The sequence below is a fragment of the Ochlerotatus camptorhynchus genome, unplaced genomic scaffold (assembly GCF_037179485.1).
Source record: "Ochlerotatus camptorhynchus isolate MF236.1 unplaced genomic scaffold, CSIRO-AGI_Acam_v1.1 ptg000257l, whole genome shotgun sequence".
Classification (NCBI taxonomy): domain Eukaryota; kingdom Metazoa; phylum Arthropoda; class Insecta; order Diptera; family Culicidae; genus Ochlerotatus; species Ochlerotatus camptorhynchus.
In genome coordinates, this window is record NW_027040747.1 from 3,492,279 (window position 1) to 3,513,120 (window position 20,842).

General features: G+C 40.1%; 1 protein-coding gene across 1 annotated transcript in view; it reads left to right on the forward strand.

The window, feature by feature from the left end:
- Positions 1 to 13,950, forward strand: part of Pgant1 (Polypeptide N-Acetylgalactosaminyltransferase 1) — a 60,389-nt gene extending 46,439 nt beyond the window's left edge. The window contains exons 2-5 of the mRNA XM_065226641.1: positions 12,171 to 12,384; positions 12,448 to 12,758; positions 12,822 to 12,927; positions 12,992 to 13,950. Coding sequence (XP_065082713.1) covers positions 12,171 to 12,384; positions 12,448 to 12,758; positions 12,822 to 12,927; positions 12,992 to 13,513 — 1,153 coding nt within the window. The 3' untranslated portion in view covers positions 13,514 to 13,950. The remainder of the gene's footprint in view (positions 1 to 12,170; positions 12,385 to 12,447; positions 12,759 to 12,821; positions 12,928 to 12,991) is intronic.
- The last annotated feature ends 6,892 nt before the right edge of the window (positions 13,951 to 20,842 follow it).

Consider the following 20,842-nt stretch of genomic DNA (forward strand, 5'->3'; position numbering starts at 1 on the left):
GGCACTTACGGCACTGGGTGAGGTTTTGGAAATTTCCTCCAGTCTTCCTGAAGTGTTCCCACTTCACTCGGACATGGAGCATAAGGCTAGCTTTTTCTAAGGCCTTAAGGTTGTTTAGTTCACTAGACTTGAAGTGAACTAAATAAAAATCATTAGAAATCCCGTTGCGCGAATCGCCAGGACGGGATTTCATTTTCATTTTGATTACTTGGAGTGGCACAACTCCAAGGAATTTTGCCAGTTCATCTTTGATCTGATCCAGGGATTCACCACTGGGCAGTCCTTTCATGACAACCTTGAACACACGTTCAGTTTTGGTGTCGTAAGTAAAAAATTTGTGCTTCTTCTCAGTAAGATACTTGAGAAGACATTTAAATCCGTCCAAGGTTTCAGCCAATACACGGCATTCACCCCGACGTCCAATTTGTAGAGAAAACTTAACTATCACGAAGTTCAAAAGTTCCATGCGAAGAGCATGGAAATCGGAAGTGGTTATCACAATAGGGGGAATCTTTTCCTTCTTGGCATTAAGCCGGGAAAGTTTACTAGAATTTTTCTTGGATGATGGATCATTCTCATCATCCGTGAGCAAATCAAATTGATGACTCAAATTAATTTCTTCAGAAGGGGGGTCAAGAGTTTGCCCCTTTCTTTTGCGGTTAGGCGCCATGGCGGCAGTAAATTTTTATCCAAATCGACTTCCAAGCAGATTACTATAAGAATCTGAAGGATCGAAGAGGAATTTTCCAAATCGATATCCAAGAAGGATTACCTCGGGTAGGGTCCAAACAAGGATCGAAGAGGAATAAAAGTTGAACAAGGTAGAAATTTTACAGGTTGAGCACTGAAAAGTGCTGTTTAAATTTGTTGTAGCTTTAGGTAGTAGTAACACTTCCTTCAGCAAAAAGCAAATAGATCCGCACGGCAAGAGAGCACGATGCGGACTGCAACCTTCTGCAATAGTTACACGAACAACTCAACTAACTAACAAGCAAGCTTCAGCGTAGTGTTGCTTCATTAAATTCGATTGAGCCTAACATCAATCAGACCGATTGCATCATCGATGTGAGTTCAACAGATGGAAAAGCGGAGGTTGTAAAGGGCACCGTTTGTAAATTGACAATTCTTAACCGAGTATCATCTGCAGTGGAGGCTGGCAGAGTGACAGGAAACTCATCCGTGAAGGGAGGAATCGGTCAAAGGAGCAAAATGCAATTAAACATCTCCAGCACAACTCGGTCAGCAGGTTTCACCGCAACAGCGAAGGGGCTCTACTACTCAGTCAGGAACCGGTTTCTTTCGGCGAAAATCGTAATAAGTATAAGCATAAATATTATACACAATGAACGGTCGTGGTTTTTGCATCTTCTCCGCGTGTGCATGGAATCTGGCTGTAGATGGGAAAATAAACACACCGTTTGCTTTCACATCTCCGATGCATGCAGGCTGGGACTGCCGGACCTCAAGCGCCGAAAATGATCGCTTGTTTTACATCATCTCTAGTGTAGCTTCACACTGTGCCGCATGGTATGTAGGCTAAAGTGGGATGATGCCTTCAGATGTTGGATAACTACTATTTTGTCTGCCTGCCCGGTTTGCTGACTAATGTCATCGAAATCGTTACGGCATGATTAGCGATGTGCTTAGATGTTTAGGTAAATATGTTGCACGCTAGACTGTATTTTGAATGTTCGAAACCTCTACGTATTGCGGCATTGTGTAAATAAGCTAGCTGGTCTTGACGTTGACACGATTAATATTGTCGACACTGGTTCACAGAATCAGTATAAAAGGATCTTAATTCTCCGAAGAAGACGCAATTTTCAACTAGTAACCCAACCTAGAAGAAGCTTATTCATTATTTGATGTGAATCTGTGTTACATTGTCTGCCCTGTCTATCCATACTGATTACGGCAATAAGTCTCCAATTTTATACCGCACACTTCATCAATTAATTTGTGTCCATCCATAGATCCATTGTATCATATCATTTTTTCACACTCGAATTCCCATATTCCCAATTCAACGTGCTTCAACGAAATAAAAACGAGTTTCTCATTTCGATGACGGTAATGCACATCCCACATTTGCAATTCGAGATCATTTTTCAGCGAAGGGCTTATCATGCTATCTTTTATGCATTGTTCTAAAAATATTTCCATCCAAGCGGAAGTGACAATGACGTCATCGAAGGCGACAACGACGACGACGACAGACAGTGATATGATATGATGATAAAATGATCACTCTCTATTTTCGCTAACGAGCATTGCAACTGAGTAAGCGAAATCCATCGGAAACGATTTTATTTTGCCTCCCAGAGGAACCAATCATCAATTACCTAGTTTGTATCAAAAGCGGATGTCGAAAGAATGGCGAAATTAAAGCGTGTCGTGTGTCCTAATTGCACTTTGATGGGACTGTCATTTTCACGAAAGCCGACGTTAAGGTTCAATTTACTTTGATGCTTCTTGGAAAATTTCAAAGGCAGTTTTTTCCGACGCATTATTTCAGATTGCAAAAAGCTCGCACTATTCGATTCCTTTTGATATTTTACACAAAATGACGCGAGCTTTTTGCAATCTAAAATAATGCGTCGGAAAAAACTGCTTTTGAAATTTTCCAAAAAGCATCAAAGTAAATTGAACCTTAAACAACGATCTCCACCGAAAAAAAAAAGTTGCTATTGTGATTTGCCCGTTTCCCTGTAATTACTCAACCAAACCGCATGTTTTCATGTTTTCGGAAAAATGGTAATATTCAATTGTAACAATAATCATTTCTGCTTTGTGAAACGAGATTACGTAAAGTGGTCCAAGCTAGCTATTTTTTAATACGTTTTGGTTAACTCGTGCTGGGTCGCTACTTTCCGCTGCAGTGTGATTTTGAACAATGGGTCGTTTTCCTATCGGGTGCCCGCCATCTCCGCTTGAGTGGCTCCCTCATCTCGACAGCCCGGCCGCCGGCGTCCATCATCATCCCCCGCTGGCCACGTGTTTGTTTTCAGATTCCATCGCCGTCGCACCATTTAAATTTTCGATTAAGTTTACTAAATTTGATCCGCTTAAAATGCATTTAGGAAATGTGATTTATCGAATGTGCTTTGTATCGAATTTTCGCTTGCAGAAGGTGCTTATTAGGTTGCCAATCAATGTTTGGGAAAAAAAGTTAAGGGTTGTGTCCAAAGCACGACCGCAGTTTGAGGTAGGACTACGAGGTTATTTTTGCTGCTCCATTCAAGAACAGAGATATTTTACCATATTTGAAATTCTTATGGTCTCCTGAATTAATGTCAAGAATAAATGAACAATTTGTTATAAGATCTTTCGCTCTTCTGTCTTGACTTTGGAGATTTGTTAAGATTCTGCGACTTCGATTATTTTCAAGCTTTTGAACTATGTGGAAATATGATAGATTTTGGATTTAGTTTTAATAAATTCCAGATTAATTAATTTTTAAATTATATTTTAAAATACTAGATTGGGTAGGGTCTTCGATTAATTTGCGCTACGAAATTAGGAAAATTCCTAGAAAGTGAGACAATTTTTGATGTTATCAAGGTCAATTTAGAAGTTCCGAAGTGAAAATTTATGTTATATACTATATGCCTTTTAGAAATTTGCGAGATGAAGGTATCAAGAGGAACATTGAGCTTTAGTAAAGGGTGTCCACGATGAAATTGCCACACTATGAAATTGCTCTAACTTTTTAACCGTTGGGTAGAATTTAATGAAAATTTGGGTGGATTTAGTTCATAGTGCATTATTTACATCCTGCAAGTTTTAAAGTCCTGTGATCAAAACTCGCGGAAATGGAGTCGAAAGAACAGCTCGTGCGTGAAAAAATCTTGCGCATTCATCACGAGAACAAGGATCTCCCGCATCGTTCCATCGCTAAAACGTTGGGAATCGCGAATTCCACGGTGTCGCGAGTGATTAAGCGGTTCGAGGAACGGTTGACCACCGATCGGAAGCCCAGAAGTGAAAGAAAAAGTATTCCGTACAACACCAAAAATCTCAACCGCGTAGTTGGGGCCTTCAACCGAAATCCGAACGCCTCCGTTAGGGATGTGGCTAAGAAGCTGCACCTAAGCCGAAGTTTTGTCCAGAAGGCCAAAACTAAGGCTGGGCTTCGAACGTTCAAGGGACAAAAGGCCCCTAATCGCGACGAGAAGCAGAACAAGTCCGCCAAAACCCGTGCCAGGAAGTTGTACCTCAACATGCTGACGAAAGTTGAATGCTGCATCATGGACGACGAAACATATGTGAAGGCCGACTTCAAACAGATCCCCGGCAACCTGTTTTTCACGGCCAAGGATAAGTTCAGCGTTCCGGAGCATGTCCGCACTCAGAAGATGTCCAAATTTGCGAAGAAATTCCTGGTTTGGCAAGCCATCTGCACGTGCGGGAAGCGGAGTGCACCTTTCGTGACCCAGGACACGATGAACGGACAGGTGTACATAAAAGAGTGCCTCCAGAAGCGGCTGCTTCCTCTCCTGAAGGCCCACAACGTCCCAACAATCTTCTGGCCGGATTTGGCCTCATGCCACTACTCCAAGGACGTGCTGAAGTGGTATGCGGACAATAAGGTCAATTTCGTGCCGAAAATGTTCAACCCTCCCAACACTCCGGAGCTCCGCCCCATCGAGAAGTACTGGGCGATTATGAAGCAGCACCTTCTTAAACGACCTAAGGTAGTGAAGACAGTCGAGGAACTGAAGAAAGTATGGGTTTACATGCAAAAAACGGTTGATTCACAGGTTGTGCAGAATCTTATGGCCGGGGTTAAGGCCAAGGTGCGGGCATTTGCGTATGGACTGCAAATAAAATACGAGTAAAATGGTAAAATGAAGTTTAATAGTTATTTCTCAATCCCTGAAAATTTGATGGCAATCGGATGAAAACTCGAATTTTGCGAATCAATTTTGTGTGTGGCAATTTCATCGTGGACACCCTTTATGAGCATGATTGATCGCCCACGGTCGCTACACAGATCAGCTGTTATTACACAGAGAACCAATAGACGTTGCTTGGGACTAGCAATCATCCTCAATGTGTAAAAACTAAGTGTAGCATTTGATGTCTTCTAGAATGTTTCTTCATTTTTTGAGTACTTTATTTGAGAGGTAAACATTTTTGATTAAGGGGGATGTGCACTCAGATAAAAAAAAACTTATTTTTTTACACAATCTTTAAGGGGATGAATACTGCAGGTTAGCAGGTATTAGCAGCTTAATTCAACGTAATTTCGTTAAGCAACTTATACTCTTCTGTTGCATACACGATTCATAGGGGGATCATGGGGGTACCTATTGAATTTTCTATTAAAGTTTAAAGTACCTCAATGTTTTTTCATGACCATTTTTTCAAGTATGTACATTAGGGTGGGTTGCAGCTTCGACAAAGTTGTTTGGTATAGTGTTCTCAATCTAAGTCCGAGTTTTGGTGAAATTTAACACTCGAGAGGTCCTCTGCACTTCCACGAGGAATCACTGGGATGTTGGGTAAGAGGGTTGGGTTTGCAGCAGGGCTCATTTTGTTAAACGATAAGCTGAATTGAAGTCCTAACGATCATATAACGCGGAGGAGCTTGGGATTGGACCCACGGTCTTCTGCTCAGTAAGCAAAAATGTTTACCACTAGGCAAATGAGCTTCTTTTCAATCATCGAGAGCTGTTATTACCATGTAGTCATATTGCCGGCGCCGGTGGTGTAGTGGTAAGCGTGACTGCTTTCTCACCCCAATGGGTCTGGGTTCAATCCCAGCCGAGGTCGGTGGGATTTTTCTGAGGCATAGAAATCTCTGGTCACGTCTTCCTTCGGAAGGGAAGTAAAGCCGTTGGTCCCGGCCCATGGGTGTTGTTGTGAATGGGTGCGATATCCTACGCAGGTGTGGAAGCTGCCTTCCTGCACATTCGATTGCCGTCAATGGATGGCAATCGATGTCCGTCGGTGATTGGCACTAGATTGCGGAACAGAGACCGACGTTAAATAAAGGAAAAGAAGACATGTAGTCATATTAACAAATAAAACGAATGACGAATCTTGAATGTGGATTTGCCTGAGATTAGACTCATGATATTCTGCTCAGTAAGCAAAAACGGTCACTCTAAGGCCATCGAGCCTCTATTATCGCATCATACCGTTACTCAAGTTGATACAACCATTAAAAACCGCCACCGACGACGAAGACGACAAGTTTCGCAAAATACACGATAAACAAGCGATTTGACCATAAATCTCTGTAATATGAATGGACCTGGGACCGCGTTTTTCTGCTCAGTAAGCAAGCCACTGCAACCGACGATCTTTCAAATCCGAAAACTAAAAGCTACGAAAAAGCACTTAGGCCTTCATTAGGTTCCACTTTCATGCGATGTTCAATGTTTAGATTTGCTCTTTACGCATTGTTCAGGCTATCACCATGCTATGACCGACGTCCCGATTGTCTAAGCCCTGGTTAAACAAGATATTCAAATTAAATTACGTTCTCGAAAGCAGTTAATAATGTATCGCAAACTTGATCAGTGTGCGCCCTATTTTTTCTAAACATTCCGAAGCGTTCCGCCCAATATCTATCAGCTACGATTTTCTACAATAGTAGCCTGGAATAAATCGAAATATTTTGTCCCTACACTCGGATGCACACCTTATCGACAGTATCGCCTTTCTTACGTTCTAACTAAAACCGCAAAATAGATTACGCGCGATCGAGGCTATTCCGGCAGAAAACAAACATACAATCACCTTGGCAGCACCAACACAACCCTAAACAAGTTTTGGAAAATTTCATATAGAAAATAATATACGCAACCACATAAAGACACATAAACAGGGAACACGGCACTTTTCCTAATGCAAAACCGACCACCATATAACCTTCATCATTATAACATTATAAACAGAAAAAAATATCAGCAAGCATAAAATTTATGAAACAACTATTCTTTTTCATCCCGGATGCGTACCTTGCAGCGCCGAACAATTTACCCAGTGAAGAATATCCAAAAATATCCCTTCTGTCAAGAAATTTTCTGTAACTATTAACAAGGCATAAAAAGTAACAAGGAGTAAAATGTGTTCCTTTGATTAGATAAAAAAAATCCCTAGTTTGAAGTTGTCAGGACTAGGGTTCGGAGGTAGATCTTATACCAATAACGCACCACGAACAGGTGATCTACCAGCGTTACTGGTTTATCAAGGGGAACATTGAGCACAAGATAAACTTAAATCAATGCTGACTAATTTAAACTGCAATGATAATCGTAAGACGAACCAAAAACCTATACATCCCCTGTGCTACCTTTGGAAGGAACGGGTGGGAAATAATAATAAAACGATGGAAAGTATTCCAGATTCCAAATGATTTTATATTTTGTTGATACAAATAATTTTAAATCTATTGAAATCCAAAAAAGCTTTCAAGTCTGTAACTTTAAATGACGCAAATAGATTTGAAATTCGTTAATAAATGGCTGAGATATGATTTTTCAAACATTTCAAGTTTGCCGTTACACATTTTACCGGTGCAGCGTAATATATGTGATCTCGATTTGCATGGTCTTGTATGGGAAACGGAAAGATCCTATTCATTTGCTTACCAAAAATCAAAATATTAGTCAAAGTTCACCAAATCTCGAACTTAGATTGAGAGCACTAAAGAGCGAACACGAAATTATTGCGACACCGAAAATGTCATGCCAATTTTCTTATAATGTTTAGAATCAAACCAAAATTTTAGGGTAGGTTTATACATATATTTACTTCAAAAATCAAAAGAAAAGTTAATCGATGGAGCCTTGAGTGTAAAATTGAACGCATTTTCGCTTGATGCCCTCCATCAAAGTCTTTACAGTGTCATCCGGTACCAGTTTCTCAGTTTTTTTCTTCATTTTCTTAACATGTCCTTCTCGTCTTTGACTGTCTTCTTGCTCTTCCGAAGTTCCCGCTTCATTATTGCCCAGTACTGCTCCACCGGGCGCAGCTCGGGTCATGTCCTTTGGAACAAAATGGACAGAATTGGCCTCATACCACTCCAGGACACTTTTAGAATAGTGGCATGATGCCAAATCTGGCCTTATAACACATGTAACTTATCTTACGTTTCCAAAAAATTTACTTTACAGAAGTTTTCAGAAATTCCCTGAGCTTCTCGGTACTCCTTTAAAGTTTCAGTTATATCCTTAAAATTAATTGATCTGTACAGATGTTCACTGAGCTTTCCTAAATTTCTATCAATTCTCCTGAAACAAATGGAACTGTCCTGAAAATGATTTAATTTCCCTGAACTTCTTTGGATTTGCGAAGTTTCTGGAGTTTTCTGAAATTTCCAGGTTCTCAAATTTTAACAGAAATTAATGTAACTGTTCGGAGAGGATCGAAGAGTGCTGTGCTTGTAGATGGAAGCGTAAATTTTTCCTCCCGTCAAAATTTTGGATTTTGCGTTGTTCCTTTTTTAACAGTAAAGTGATATTGGTGACGAACGGATACTTGAATTTCCTGAATCGAGTTCCACAGTGTGCGAATTGTGTCGGACACCAAGAGGTGTTTCAAGACTACATTCGGGACATTCCGTGCAAGCTCTTCCACAAACCGGATTGCCCCGTGAAGCGAACCGTCTACAATTGCGACTTCCCCTCTAACACAGTAGTTCGTTCCATTTTATCCTCTATAATATTAGCATACTTAATTTCCGAGTACTAGTACTAGTGATAAAGGGTGTCCACGATGAAATTGCCACACTATGAAATTGCTCTAACTTTTTAACCGTTGGGTAGAATTTAATGAAAATTTGGGTGGATTTAGTTCATAGTGCTTTATTTACATCCTGCAAGTTTTAAAGTCCTGTGATCAAAACTCGCGGAAATGGAGTCGAAAGAACAGCTCGTGCGTGATAAAATCTTGCGCATTCATCACGAGAACAAGGATCTCTCGCATCGTTCCATCGCTAAAACGTTGGGAATCGCGAATTCCACGGTGTCGCGAGTGATTAAGCGGTTCGAGGAACGGTTGACCACCGATCGGAAGCCCAGAAGTGAAGGAAAAAGTATTCCGTACAACACCAAAAATCACAACCGCGTAGTTGGGGCCTTCAACCGAAATCCGAACGCCTCCGTTAGGGATGTGGCTAAGAAGCTGCACCTAAGCCGAAGTTTTGTCCAGAAGGACAAAACTAAGGCTGGGCTTCGAACGTTCAAGGTACAAAAGGCCCCTAATCGCGACGAGAAGCAGAACAAGTCCGCCAAAACCCGTGCCAGGAAGTTGTACCTCAACATGCTGACGAAAGTTGAATGCTGCATCATGGACGACGAAACATATGTGAAGGCCGACTTCAAACAGATCCCCGGCAACCTGTTTTTCACGGCCAAGGATAAGTTCCGCGTTCCGGAGCATGTCCGCACTCAGAAGATGTCCAAATTTGCGAAGAAATTCCTGGTTTGGCAAGCCATCTGCACGTGCGGGAAGCGGAGTGCACGTTTCGTGACCCAGGACACGATGAACGGACAGGTGTACATAAAAGAGTGCCTCCAGAAGCGGCTGCTTCCTCTCCTGAAGGCCCACAACGTCCCAACAATGTTCTGGCCGGATTTGGCCTCATGCCACTACTCCAAGGACGTGCTGAAGTGGTATGCGGACAATAAGGTCAATTTCGTGCCGAAAATGTTCAACCCTCCCAACACTCCGGAGCTCCGCCCCATCGAGAAGTACTGGGCGATTATGAAGCAGCACCTTCTTAAACGACCTAAGGTAGTGAAGACAGTCGAGGAACTGAAGAAAGTATGGGTTTACATGCAAAAAACGGTTGATTCACAGTTTGTGCAGAATCTTATGGCCGGGGTTAAGGCCAAGGTGCGGGCATTTGCGTATGGACTGTAAATAAAATACGAGTAAAATGGTAAAATGAAGTTTAATAGTTATTTCTCAATCCCTGAAAATTTGATGGCAATCGGATGAAAACTCGAATTTTGCGAATCAATTTTGTGTGTGGCAATTTCATCGTGGACACCCTTTACTACCAACATTTCCAAGTCATTAAATAAGCGTCAATCAAGCAATAAAGCTTGATTGAAAGTTCCAGTACATTATTAATGATTCCCACATTGAAATGTATTGCAGCGGGGCTTATCGTATACGAAAATAGCTTCGGAATGCTTGCGTTCTTGAAATTGGCTTTTGGAGTTGCGATAGAGCTGTGACCTTCTAACTCCCGGATTTAAGCTTCTTGCAATTATTTATATAAAAGATGGTTGCAGGAGGATTCTAATGTCACTGCCAGTCAGTGGGAGTTAGATTGTAAATACACACAAACACATACACTTACCCTTACAGATCTTTAAACTTACTTTCTTTAATCTTTAAATTTAGACATTTCTGAAGTTTAAGAACTCCTAAAGCTCCTGAAACTAATGGAACTGAAATAAAGCTCTGAAAGCAACCCTGAAGTTCCAGGGAAGTTGAAAAAAAAACTGACTGGAGTACACGGAAGATATTCAAAAAGATTTAAAGTTTATCACAATAGTTTCCCCTGACAGTTAAGTATAATTCGGTATAATTCGGTATGATATCTCAAAAATCGGTATTCTGAGAAACCTTATCTGTATATCGGTATCAAGTTTAAAAATCGGTATAAATACCGATAAATCGGTATATCTGGCAACGCTGCAGCTAACAATAAAAAAAATCATCTCACTAACACACGCAAATTGCACCAATACGAACCCGCCTGGAGAGGACTATACACATCGGAAGAGAAGGTGGGGAACAGAGGGTTGTGATCCACCAATCACCATACAAACTTCACCACTGCCCATAAAAGCATAACAGTCCCATGCTTGATTACCTATTCTAATGGGACTGTTATGCGTTTATGGGCAGTATACTTCTACTTGGCTTTGAAGATCTTTCTGCTCGACCACCTTCTAGAATCTAGAACGTTCCATCCTCCTGAAGAAGCTGAAGAAGCTTCTTCGCTGCAAGATAGGCAATGTACCGAGAGAAAGAGAGAAATCCGCCCTAAGTCATCGGTCAATTTGTTCTTCCGGTTACCATCATCTCCCTGCTTTGAGAATCTGACATGAAGATGACAGAGACAAGAGATGTATGTACTCATTAGGGTGGGTCAACTTTATAGGGCGGACCACAACCCCCCCGGCTCCCCACAACTCTTTGAATTAATTCGGTTACGATCTGGATTTGCTGGAGAGCTATCAAATTTGTATGGGAAATGGAACAAAAATATTCATTTGCTTGAAATAAAAAATCTAAAAATAGCTCAATTTTCACCTAGTCTGGGACTTAGATTGAGAAACCATGTATAAAAACTTCTACAAAGACCGCAAATCGATTCGACTTCTGCTCCGCCGCATACCCGCGAACTTATATGCAGGCATGGAAAATCATTTGCATTCATTTCATACATTCATTTACATTCATTTGCCTCTAACTTTTTTCATCAACAGCATTCCCCAAAATAATGTATAGAGTTTTGTAGGTTTTGTTATTAGCTACAACTTTTGCTCATAACTCAAATCTGTATCTCTTATGCATCACGAACTAGAGCGGGCAGAACTTGTTACTGTTTTTCAGTGAATGTAAAATACATTCACTGAAAAACAGTAGGGGCTTCTGTTCGCTCTGGTTCGTCATGCATAAGAGATACGGATTTGACTTGTTTTCAAAAATTGTAGTTAATAATAAAACCGACAAAAGCTTCATACATCATTTTGCGGAATGCTGTTGAAGAAAAAAGTTAGAGGCAAATGAATGTAAATGAATGCACGAAATGAATGCAAATGATTTTCCATGCCTGCTTATATGTACCCCAGTAGGTATGCGCGGAAGTCGAATCGATTAGCGGTTTTCAACGAAGTTGTTCTGTATGGCTTTCTCAATCTAAGTTCCAGTCTGCAAATCCAGATCGTAACCAAATTCGTTCAAATTTGGCGCAGTTGAGGGGTGGGGGGGGGGGTACCTCAATACGAATCGAAAGAGCTGTAGGGAGTAGGGGGTTGTTAAGTGGACCCACCCTAGTACTCATAGCACATAACCTATAGCGTTGATTAATTGGCGTTGACTATTTTCTAGAAACATTAACTGTAGTCCCGATCCATCCATCCTAATGCATTCCAGTTATCAGTAATTTGAATTTATTTTTCTCTATTGATTAACAGAGTGGGTCTGATACGCGCACGGCTGGCCGGAGCACGATTCGCCAAAGCGGACGTCCTGGTGTTCCTGGACGCACACTGTGAATGCATGCCCCAGTGGCTGGAACCGCTGTTGGAGCGCATCAAAGAGTCGAGCACGAGCGTCCTGGTGCCGATCATCGATGTGATCGAGGCGAAGAACTTCTACTACAGTACGAATGGGGTCACTGATTTTCAGGTAGGTCCTTATCAGATTTAGATCAAGCTTGAACCCGCAATCTCATTATCTCTACTGAAACAGATCGGTGGCTTCACCTGGGACGGGCACTTCGATTGGCATGATGTGACCCAGCGGGAGAAGGATCGCCAGAAGCGGGATTGTCCCGAAAAGGATCTCGCCATCTGTCCCACCTACAGCCCGACCATGGCCGGTGGACTGTTTGCCATATCGAGGGACTACTTCTGGGAGATTGGCAGCTACGACGAGCAGATGGACGGCTGGGGTGGAGAAAACCTGGAGATGTCCTTCCGCGTGTGGCAGTGTGGGGGAACGCTGGAAACGATTCCCTGCTCCCGGATAGGGCACATTTTCCGGGATTTTCATCCGTACTCGTAAGATTTGATGCGATGGAATTGCATAGTTGGGAACTGATTTGGTTTTTCCGTTTTGGTCAGATTTCCTAATGATCGGGATACTCATGGGATCAACACTGTCCGGATGGCCACAGTCTGGATGGATGACTACATTGACCTGCTGTACCTCAATAGGCCGGACTTGAGGGTCAGTGGAAGTTACTCGCCGTAATGTGCCGTAAAATTTAATCGAAATGTTTTTGCAATTACAGGACCATCCCGAGGTTGGAGATGTAACCCACCGAAGGGTGCTTCGTGAGAAGCTCCGCTGCAAAAGCTTCGATTGGTACATGAAGAACGTGTACCCGGAGAAGTTCATTCCAACCCGGAACGTCCGGGCCTACGGCAGAGTGTCGTCGCTGGCGGAAAACCTCTGCCTGGACACGCTGCAGCAGAATGCAGACAAACCCTGGAACTTGGGTATCTATACGTGCTTCCGCACGGAAGTGTCCGCTTCGCAGCTGATGTCACTGACGAAACGGGGCGTCCTGCGGACGGAACGTAGCTGCGCCACGGTTCAGGACAACAATGCCGAGACCAGGTATGTGGTTATGATTCCCTGCATAGACGATGAAGACATTGACGACACCTGGCGGTTAACGGAGCATCAACAGTTGATGCATGTCCCGTCGGGATTGTGCTTGGACAGCAGCGATCTGTCCACCAAGAGCTACGTGCACGTGGCGCCTTGTCTTCCGCGGGTTCGCACGCAAAAGTGGGAATTCCAACACTAGCGTCCCCATGTAGTAGACGACGAACTGAAGTAGTCCACCAGAGAGGAGCAACGGGAGAAATGAATAGAGGTCTGTATATTTTTGCTATTTATTGAATGGGACAAAGATTACCTCGTCTACAGCGTAAGTCTGTAGGCAATTCTTCTAGGAGATGAGATGTTTTATGTAGAAGCGACGGAAGCAGGAGAGATAGTTTCCTTGATAGGAGTGAACTTTATATATGACGCAATATATTAACACTGTGTAAAATAAACCCGAATAACTTAGCTAGGCATTAGTTAGCGAAAGACTACTGTGGAAGCGTGAGGTGTATCATTTCACACCTCTAAATCTCGACTAAGAGAGGAGAGAAACAAACATGAGAAAACGGCGTACTCACCTCACACGACTCAGCCCGGCGTCTGTCGGCCGGGTACGTGGTGCGGAAAACGAGCCATTCCCTCCTCTGTGCAAAGTGACAAACATGTGCACTACTGTATTCTGTGGAAGTAAAATGAAGAGACAATTTACATTAGATATCTTACTGTAGGCAATTCACAAGTCTGTGAAAATAGGCGGAAAAAAGCGGAATCAACGCGAATAAACAAATTTACCTAACAGTGATGAAATCGAGAGTGAACGAGAGATAATAAGAACTAATGTGATATAATAGCAGCAAGGGGAGAGAAAAAAAAACAAACGAATGAATCGCGAGCGCGAAGAATGATGCAGCGAATGTGTGATTATACGCGAAAGGATTGCAGCAAAACCTATACCTATTATTGTCGTCGGTTTTCTTTCTGAGGGAAAACACCGAGAGATGGAGGTAGTAAATTGTGATCGTCATCGTCGTCGTTGCCGTTATTTTGGTCATTATTAATGTTTATGCTTGGCTATGGTAGGGTAAACATAACTTGTTGAAGCCGCCGGCTTTGTAGATTTCTGTCTCTACTGATGATTGTGCCAAGTCGCGCAAAACGGTGCATGTTTAACATGCATTGACGTTTGACTTTGAGCAAGTGATTGCTCTATTAGATTTGTGCAATTCAGCGTTTTTAGATGATGTTGGTATAAATTGTGCTCTTTGACCTTATCAGAGCGTCATTATCAAATTAACGCTTCTGAATGCTTACAATGATGAATGATTGTACACTAAGAGACACTGGTTTGTTTCTTCGTTGTTAGGACGCCTAAAAATTCGCAAAAATGCAGAAATATGTGAAACATTCATAACTTATCAAATCCAGAAATCATGAATAATTGATATACAAGCAGTCACGATTTCAAAAATCTATCTTATCAGAAAAACTTTACGGACAATTGTTTAATACACTGTAGCTAGTCCTGCCCTACGCTTTCAAACGTCAAATTGCAAAAGTGGACTGAATTCCTGGAAAATGTAAACGACGATGACGACTTTATTAATTTGCCAACCCTTCTATACCGACGACTTGTCCTAAGTCAAATGGTACTTATGAACGGAAGAAAATGGAACCAACTTAAGTTTAGAAAAAAAAAACAAAAACAAAATGATGCCAACTAAAACCCTAAACTTAAAAAAAGAAACACATGTAATTCCCCATCATTCTAAACTAAAACAAACGAAAATTTACCTAACAGTAATTTGTTGTCCACATTTTTAAAGATTATCCCTAGGTTGTTTTGTCTGCGTTTTAAGGTCGTAGCTTATTGTTATATCTAAAGTGCCACAAAACTGAGTAAACTTAAACCATTTATTTTAGTGTGTAAGTCTAACTGGTTTCCATTAGTAAAAAAAAACAAACTTAAAAAACTGAACATCACACAATCGGCACTTATCAGGAATTTAGTTGCTATACAAACACGGTGATAAATGCTAAACAGGCAGAGTGTTTCTTCACTATGAGAACTGAAACTGCTCAAAATCTCCTTCTCGTCTCTATTTTTATGATTAGTAGAATAACATGAGTCTTAGTCAAAAAAGAAAAGAAAAAAGAAGATCATAGTTTAATGCTTTTACCAACCGAATTTAGAATTCCTGTGAAACGGTCAGTTACAACAATTGCTTTACAAATAAATGTTTATCGAACAGGACATTTAAAGTATATACACTCAACAACTATCTCCGAAGCAAATGTTCCACATGTGGACGTGCGCGTTAAACTACAATCTGTTGTATTTTTTTGTTTTTCTACATACGATATTCTTCCAAGCAGATATTATCTACATAAAGAGTTGATCAGAACAACAGCAGTATATTATAGAAAAATGAGGAAAAAGTGTTCGCCGCTGAACTGGCATTATGAAACTGGCAGCGAAAAGGCAGTCTATTGGAGTAATGTTGTGCTCGAATCCGACGCGAGACGGACCCTAAAACTGGTAAAAACAGATATTTTTGTTAATAAACTTATTTGTTTACATCTTTAGGGGGATGGCAGTTTGCAAGTTGCGTAGAACTAAAAGAAATCCTTGATTGTTTTGATCAGAGTAGTAGCGACTCACTCTTGGGCCCAGGTCAAATTTCGGTTTGCTGCTTTTGCTTCTTTGTTAAGACTCCACGGCCATGAGAACCAGTGACTGCCACTGTTACAATATCCTTCAAATCTAGCGCTTACCTGAAAATGTTGTTTCCGTTGTTTCGTAGTATGTAGAATCGACGGATTTCTGTTGATATCGGTTTCTGATGACATCGACTATTATTCGAAATGTAGTTGTGATCCCACCAAGCACGAATTATATACTTCAGGCATCGCGGAAACATGCAGCTTTTGAATGTTTTTCGTTAACCCTTTCTAAGTTAGTGGCAACTATATTGCCACCGAACATTTGTATTATTTTTCTCTTCACAAACAATCACCCCTATTCTGTATTTCGTTTCGAACGAAATTCTCATACAAAAAAATATTTTTTTGTATGAGAATTTCGTTCGAAACGAAATACAGAATAGGGGTGAATATCTCTACATTTTTTACGCTATGCTTTTATATGATATCTGGCCAAAACTTCTGATTTTTTGACGTAGAACTACGTCTTTGTCGACTATACTGGGGTGCAAATCAAAAAAAGATGTGTGGTTAAATAGTGTTAGGTTTTGAACGCTTGTAACTTTGCCATTTATAGATGAAATTAGAATCCAAATACGCCAATCGATATGATATTACTCCACAAATCTGCTGGAATAAAAACGTTTGAAGAATGTACAAATGGTAATTGTTTTCATGAAATAAACTCCAAACCCAGTCACCATAATCTAATTGAAGTCGCCACTTGGTTGAACATCGTTTGAACCTGAAAAGATATAAAACAGTGCCTCTGCTCATTACCGCTTCGGACGGCGTGGCACTGGGTCCTGCAACAAGCAGGAGCAAGTCAGCGGTTAATGTGGTGTTTACATCTATGCGGATAGTTGGCTAGTACACTACCGCTAGCAAATCCGCACAGATGTAAACACCCTTAGTGGTGGATCACGGTGTGATCACCTTGACAACCAGCGATGGGGTCGAAGGGTTCAACTAGTACGAAACACCCCAGTGAATATTCACTTTACCTTAACTATGATGCTTACTATCAAAACATTGAACAGGTGGAGAAACTGTATACGAGCTTTTGCTTGGACTGTGAAATTCAATAACTGAATCCCCCTTATTTTCAATTAATGTTGTACTAAGCACCTACTTATTGGAAACCAAACGATTGGTTTGAGAAAAGCACAGTTTTCTATTTTGGATCATACTACGAACACGCTGTTAGCTACATAATGATGATACATGATATTATGTAAATAAGAAAACAAAGAAGTGCTTAAAACCCGTATGATAGTTATACCCCTTCCTCCCCTACTTCGCTGACATATGAACCAACATTTTGTTCAATATTGAAAGTACCGTCTTCTGATAAGGAAAACAACTGTCTGTTGCGTGATCATAAAATGCAACCATCACTCTCTTCTCTGCTTCAGAGACATAATTTAAAATCAACGATTGAGCTACTGAAAAAAATCAACGTGTCTTCGTGAACTATACTGGGGTGCTACTCCAAAATATATAACGGCTTTTTTAGGATCCACCATTTGAATTTCCAGGAAACATACTTGAACCAACATTGAACTATAGCCGAAACATTGAAATACTTGTAAAATTCAAGATAAAGAATAATAGGCAAAAATGCATGACACACATCCATTTTGCGTAGTGATTTTAATAAGATGTAAAGGAAAGTTGAAGTTACAAAGCTTGTACACAAATCCATCATGCCAAACATTGTCAAACGCCTTTTCAACGTCTAACAAGGCCATGGCTGTGGACTTGGATACAGCTTTGTTACTTCGGATGTTATTCATCACCCTTACTAGCTGGTGATTTCTGAACCCAAACTGTTCCGGAAGGAGAATGTTATTTTCCTCGACAAATGAGTTTCTCGAACAATTTGCTCAGCGCTGAAAGGAGGCTGATCGGTCTGTAGCTTGAAGGCAATGTTGGATGAACTGAGGCACAACAGCAGCGCTGTTTTATATCTTTTCAGGTTCAAGCAGAACGATTTGCAACCGCACCTGACAGGATTTCCCGCCCTTTTTTTTATGAATGGGGCGGAGCAGAATATGCAGAATATGTAAAAAAGGATGGACTTTGGATGTTAGTATAGTTACATATATAGAGGTACCTGATATGTTTTACCATCAGCTGTGTGTAATTCACCAACTTAATATCATCGAATGTCTTTCAAGCAATTTTCTTTTCAAATTTGTAAGTTGGTGTGGGAAGAAATTAAGGGAAAAAGTCCTGTTTTTCCTAATAATTGTGGATTGTTTAAAATTTATTTCCCGGAAAAAAGTGATCGCCAAAATCCATGTCTTTTTCGGGTTATTGTTAAGGGGGATGGGGTGTAACATGCATATTTTGTCATTCTCATTCCTCATTGTGGTGGACACGCCGTGATCCACCTTTAGCCGCTGACTTGGTCCTGCTTGCTGCAGGACCTAGTGCCACGCCGTCCGAAGCGGTAATGAGCAGAGACAGGAGAGCAGCGCTGATTTATATTTTTTCAGGTTCAAGCAGAATGATGTGTAACCAAGTGGTATTCGTTTATGATGACTGGGATAGGGAAAAAGGCTTATTTCATGAAAACAGTGATAAAATTATCATTTGGACATTTTTAAAAGTTAAATTACAGAAAAATCGGAAACATATTTATTTCAGAAGGTTTGTAATGTAATATCCTATCGATTGGCGTATTTGGATTTTAATTTCATCTATAAATGACAAAGTTACAAGCGTTCAAAACCTAACACTCCTTCACCACACATATTTTTTGATTTGCACCCCAGTATAGTCGACAAAGACGTAGTTCTACGTCAAAAGATCGATCTTCCAAAGATCGATCCAAGATCGCCCAATCTTAATTGACTTTGGTTTGAACTATATGAACTATGAACTCTACACTGAAAACAGTCCCATGGTAACCACTACTATTTCGTAGGTTAAAAATGAAAACAAAATACCACTAAATTTCGGTAGAACGAATATTGTATTTGAAATGAATACAACTGTTGTTGATGTTACCATGCTGCGTCACAAACGTTGGCGTAGTACGGTGAACCATTCTTCTAGTATAAACAAAAACAAAAATGATTGCATCAACTACAACGTAAATTATTGTTGTAGTAAACGAAATTTCAGTTAATTCTACTACTATTGAGAACAGTATTGTTAACCATATTTATGTAGTAATTTCTACTGTGAAAATAAAATTGCATTGATTTGAGACTTTCGACCTCTTTGTAGATTCCAATCAAATAAAAATATCATCATTTATGAAAATTTCTATTAAATTGAAATCTCAGAAAAAAAGTTGTTCTGAGAAGCAATATAGAATATAGGCATAATTTATTTATTTTGAAATACTCTGCACAACATACACACACTGAATGGTCCTGGTTGAGCAATGGTTGTGATTTGATCCAGAGATTTAGCAGGATTGCAGGTGCCGGTCAGATCACGACGCTTTTATCAAAGTGCATGTTTGTGTCCGTTATTCTATATGGTTCAAAGCCTGTCAAAAATCTAATGTTAAAAATTATATATTCAATAATAGTTCCTGATTACCAATTGACATAAACAGATGGATCAAGCTCCTGATCGAGAAAATTCTGCTGTTCCGGTATTTCGTCTGCTTCTACATAAATAAACCTTCTTTAAATTAAAATTGTTTCCCTTTAATGAGTTTTACCTCCACAACAACAATGATTCCAGGAATGATCTAATAGTTCAACTTTAGCTACAACTTTAATCAACCTGAAAAATACCCGCTGATACGCACTTGTCAAATGAGTTTTAAAAAAATGGCGATCATGCAATAATCTGTGATTACCACGGTTAGCAGAGCAATGAAATAGTAATCGTTTTGTTTTCCAACCAAACAGCATTTTTGTTGATGTTACCATATTCTCAAGGTAACATGGTAAATTTGAAGTATTTTTTAACCATGAATGTAATTAATAATACTACATGAAATTCTATGGGGAGCATAGTAAATAAGTTAAAAACATAATAGAATTGAAAGAAATATCGGTTGATTTCACTATAAGCTGTCATGGTATAATTAAACACATTTCAATGGTACGTGATACCATACTATTTTTTTCAGTGTATAGAGTCTGTGTATATTTACGTATACGTATACGTATTTATTTTTGTTTGGTTTGACATCTATGCGAACAATAATAAACATGTTTATTTTAAACATGCTTCTCATGTTTAAAATAAACATACATATTTTGGAATTATTTGAATAGTTGAGGGTAAAGCAAAATAAAACGGAAAGAACGCAAATAACAGCATTTTTCATTCAAAATCTTGCCAATTTCCATCGGTAATTGTCTTATTGTACGATTTTCCACAAATCTGAACTGATTTGCACCTAACTATTCACACACAAGAAACCCGGAAGATCATAACCCCTAAGGCACTTTTCTAATTTTCCATTTTCTCAACAAAAATATTCCTGAACACCAGCAGGATCTTTTCAAAAACGTTACAGAATTAAATTTTTCAACTGTAGATTAAGTTTTGCAGCATCTTAGATGAAGCAATTTATCAGGAAAAGTAAAAAAGTGTTCCGCTTCCTATGTCTCAATGCAAAGATTTATGCTCACAACACTCTTTTTGACGTTCTCCTATTCACCACCAGAGGTTGAATCGATCGTTTAGTTTCTATTAAAAAGGCCTATTACATCATTATTTCATACATCAGCTTGAATTGATCGATATTACATTTTTTTTTGCTGTGTAATGTTTATTTACTTTGCACGATAGGTAGCCGGTTTGACAGTTCAATAGGTAGACTTAGCTTCACTCTTGACGTGACTCATTATAC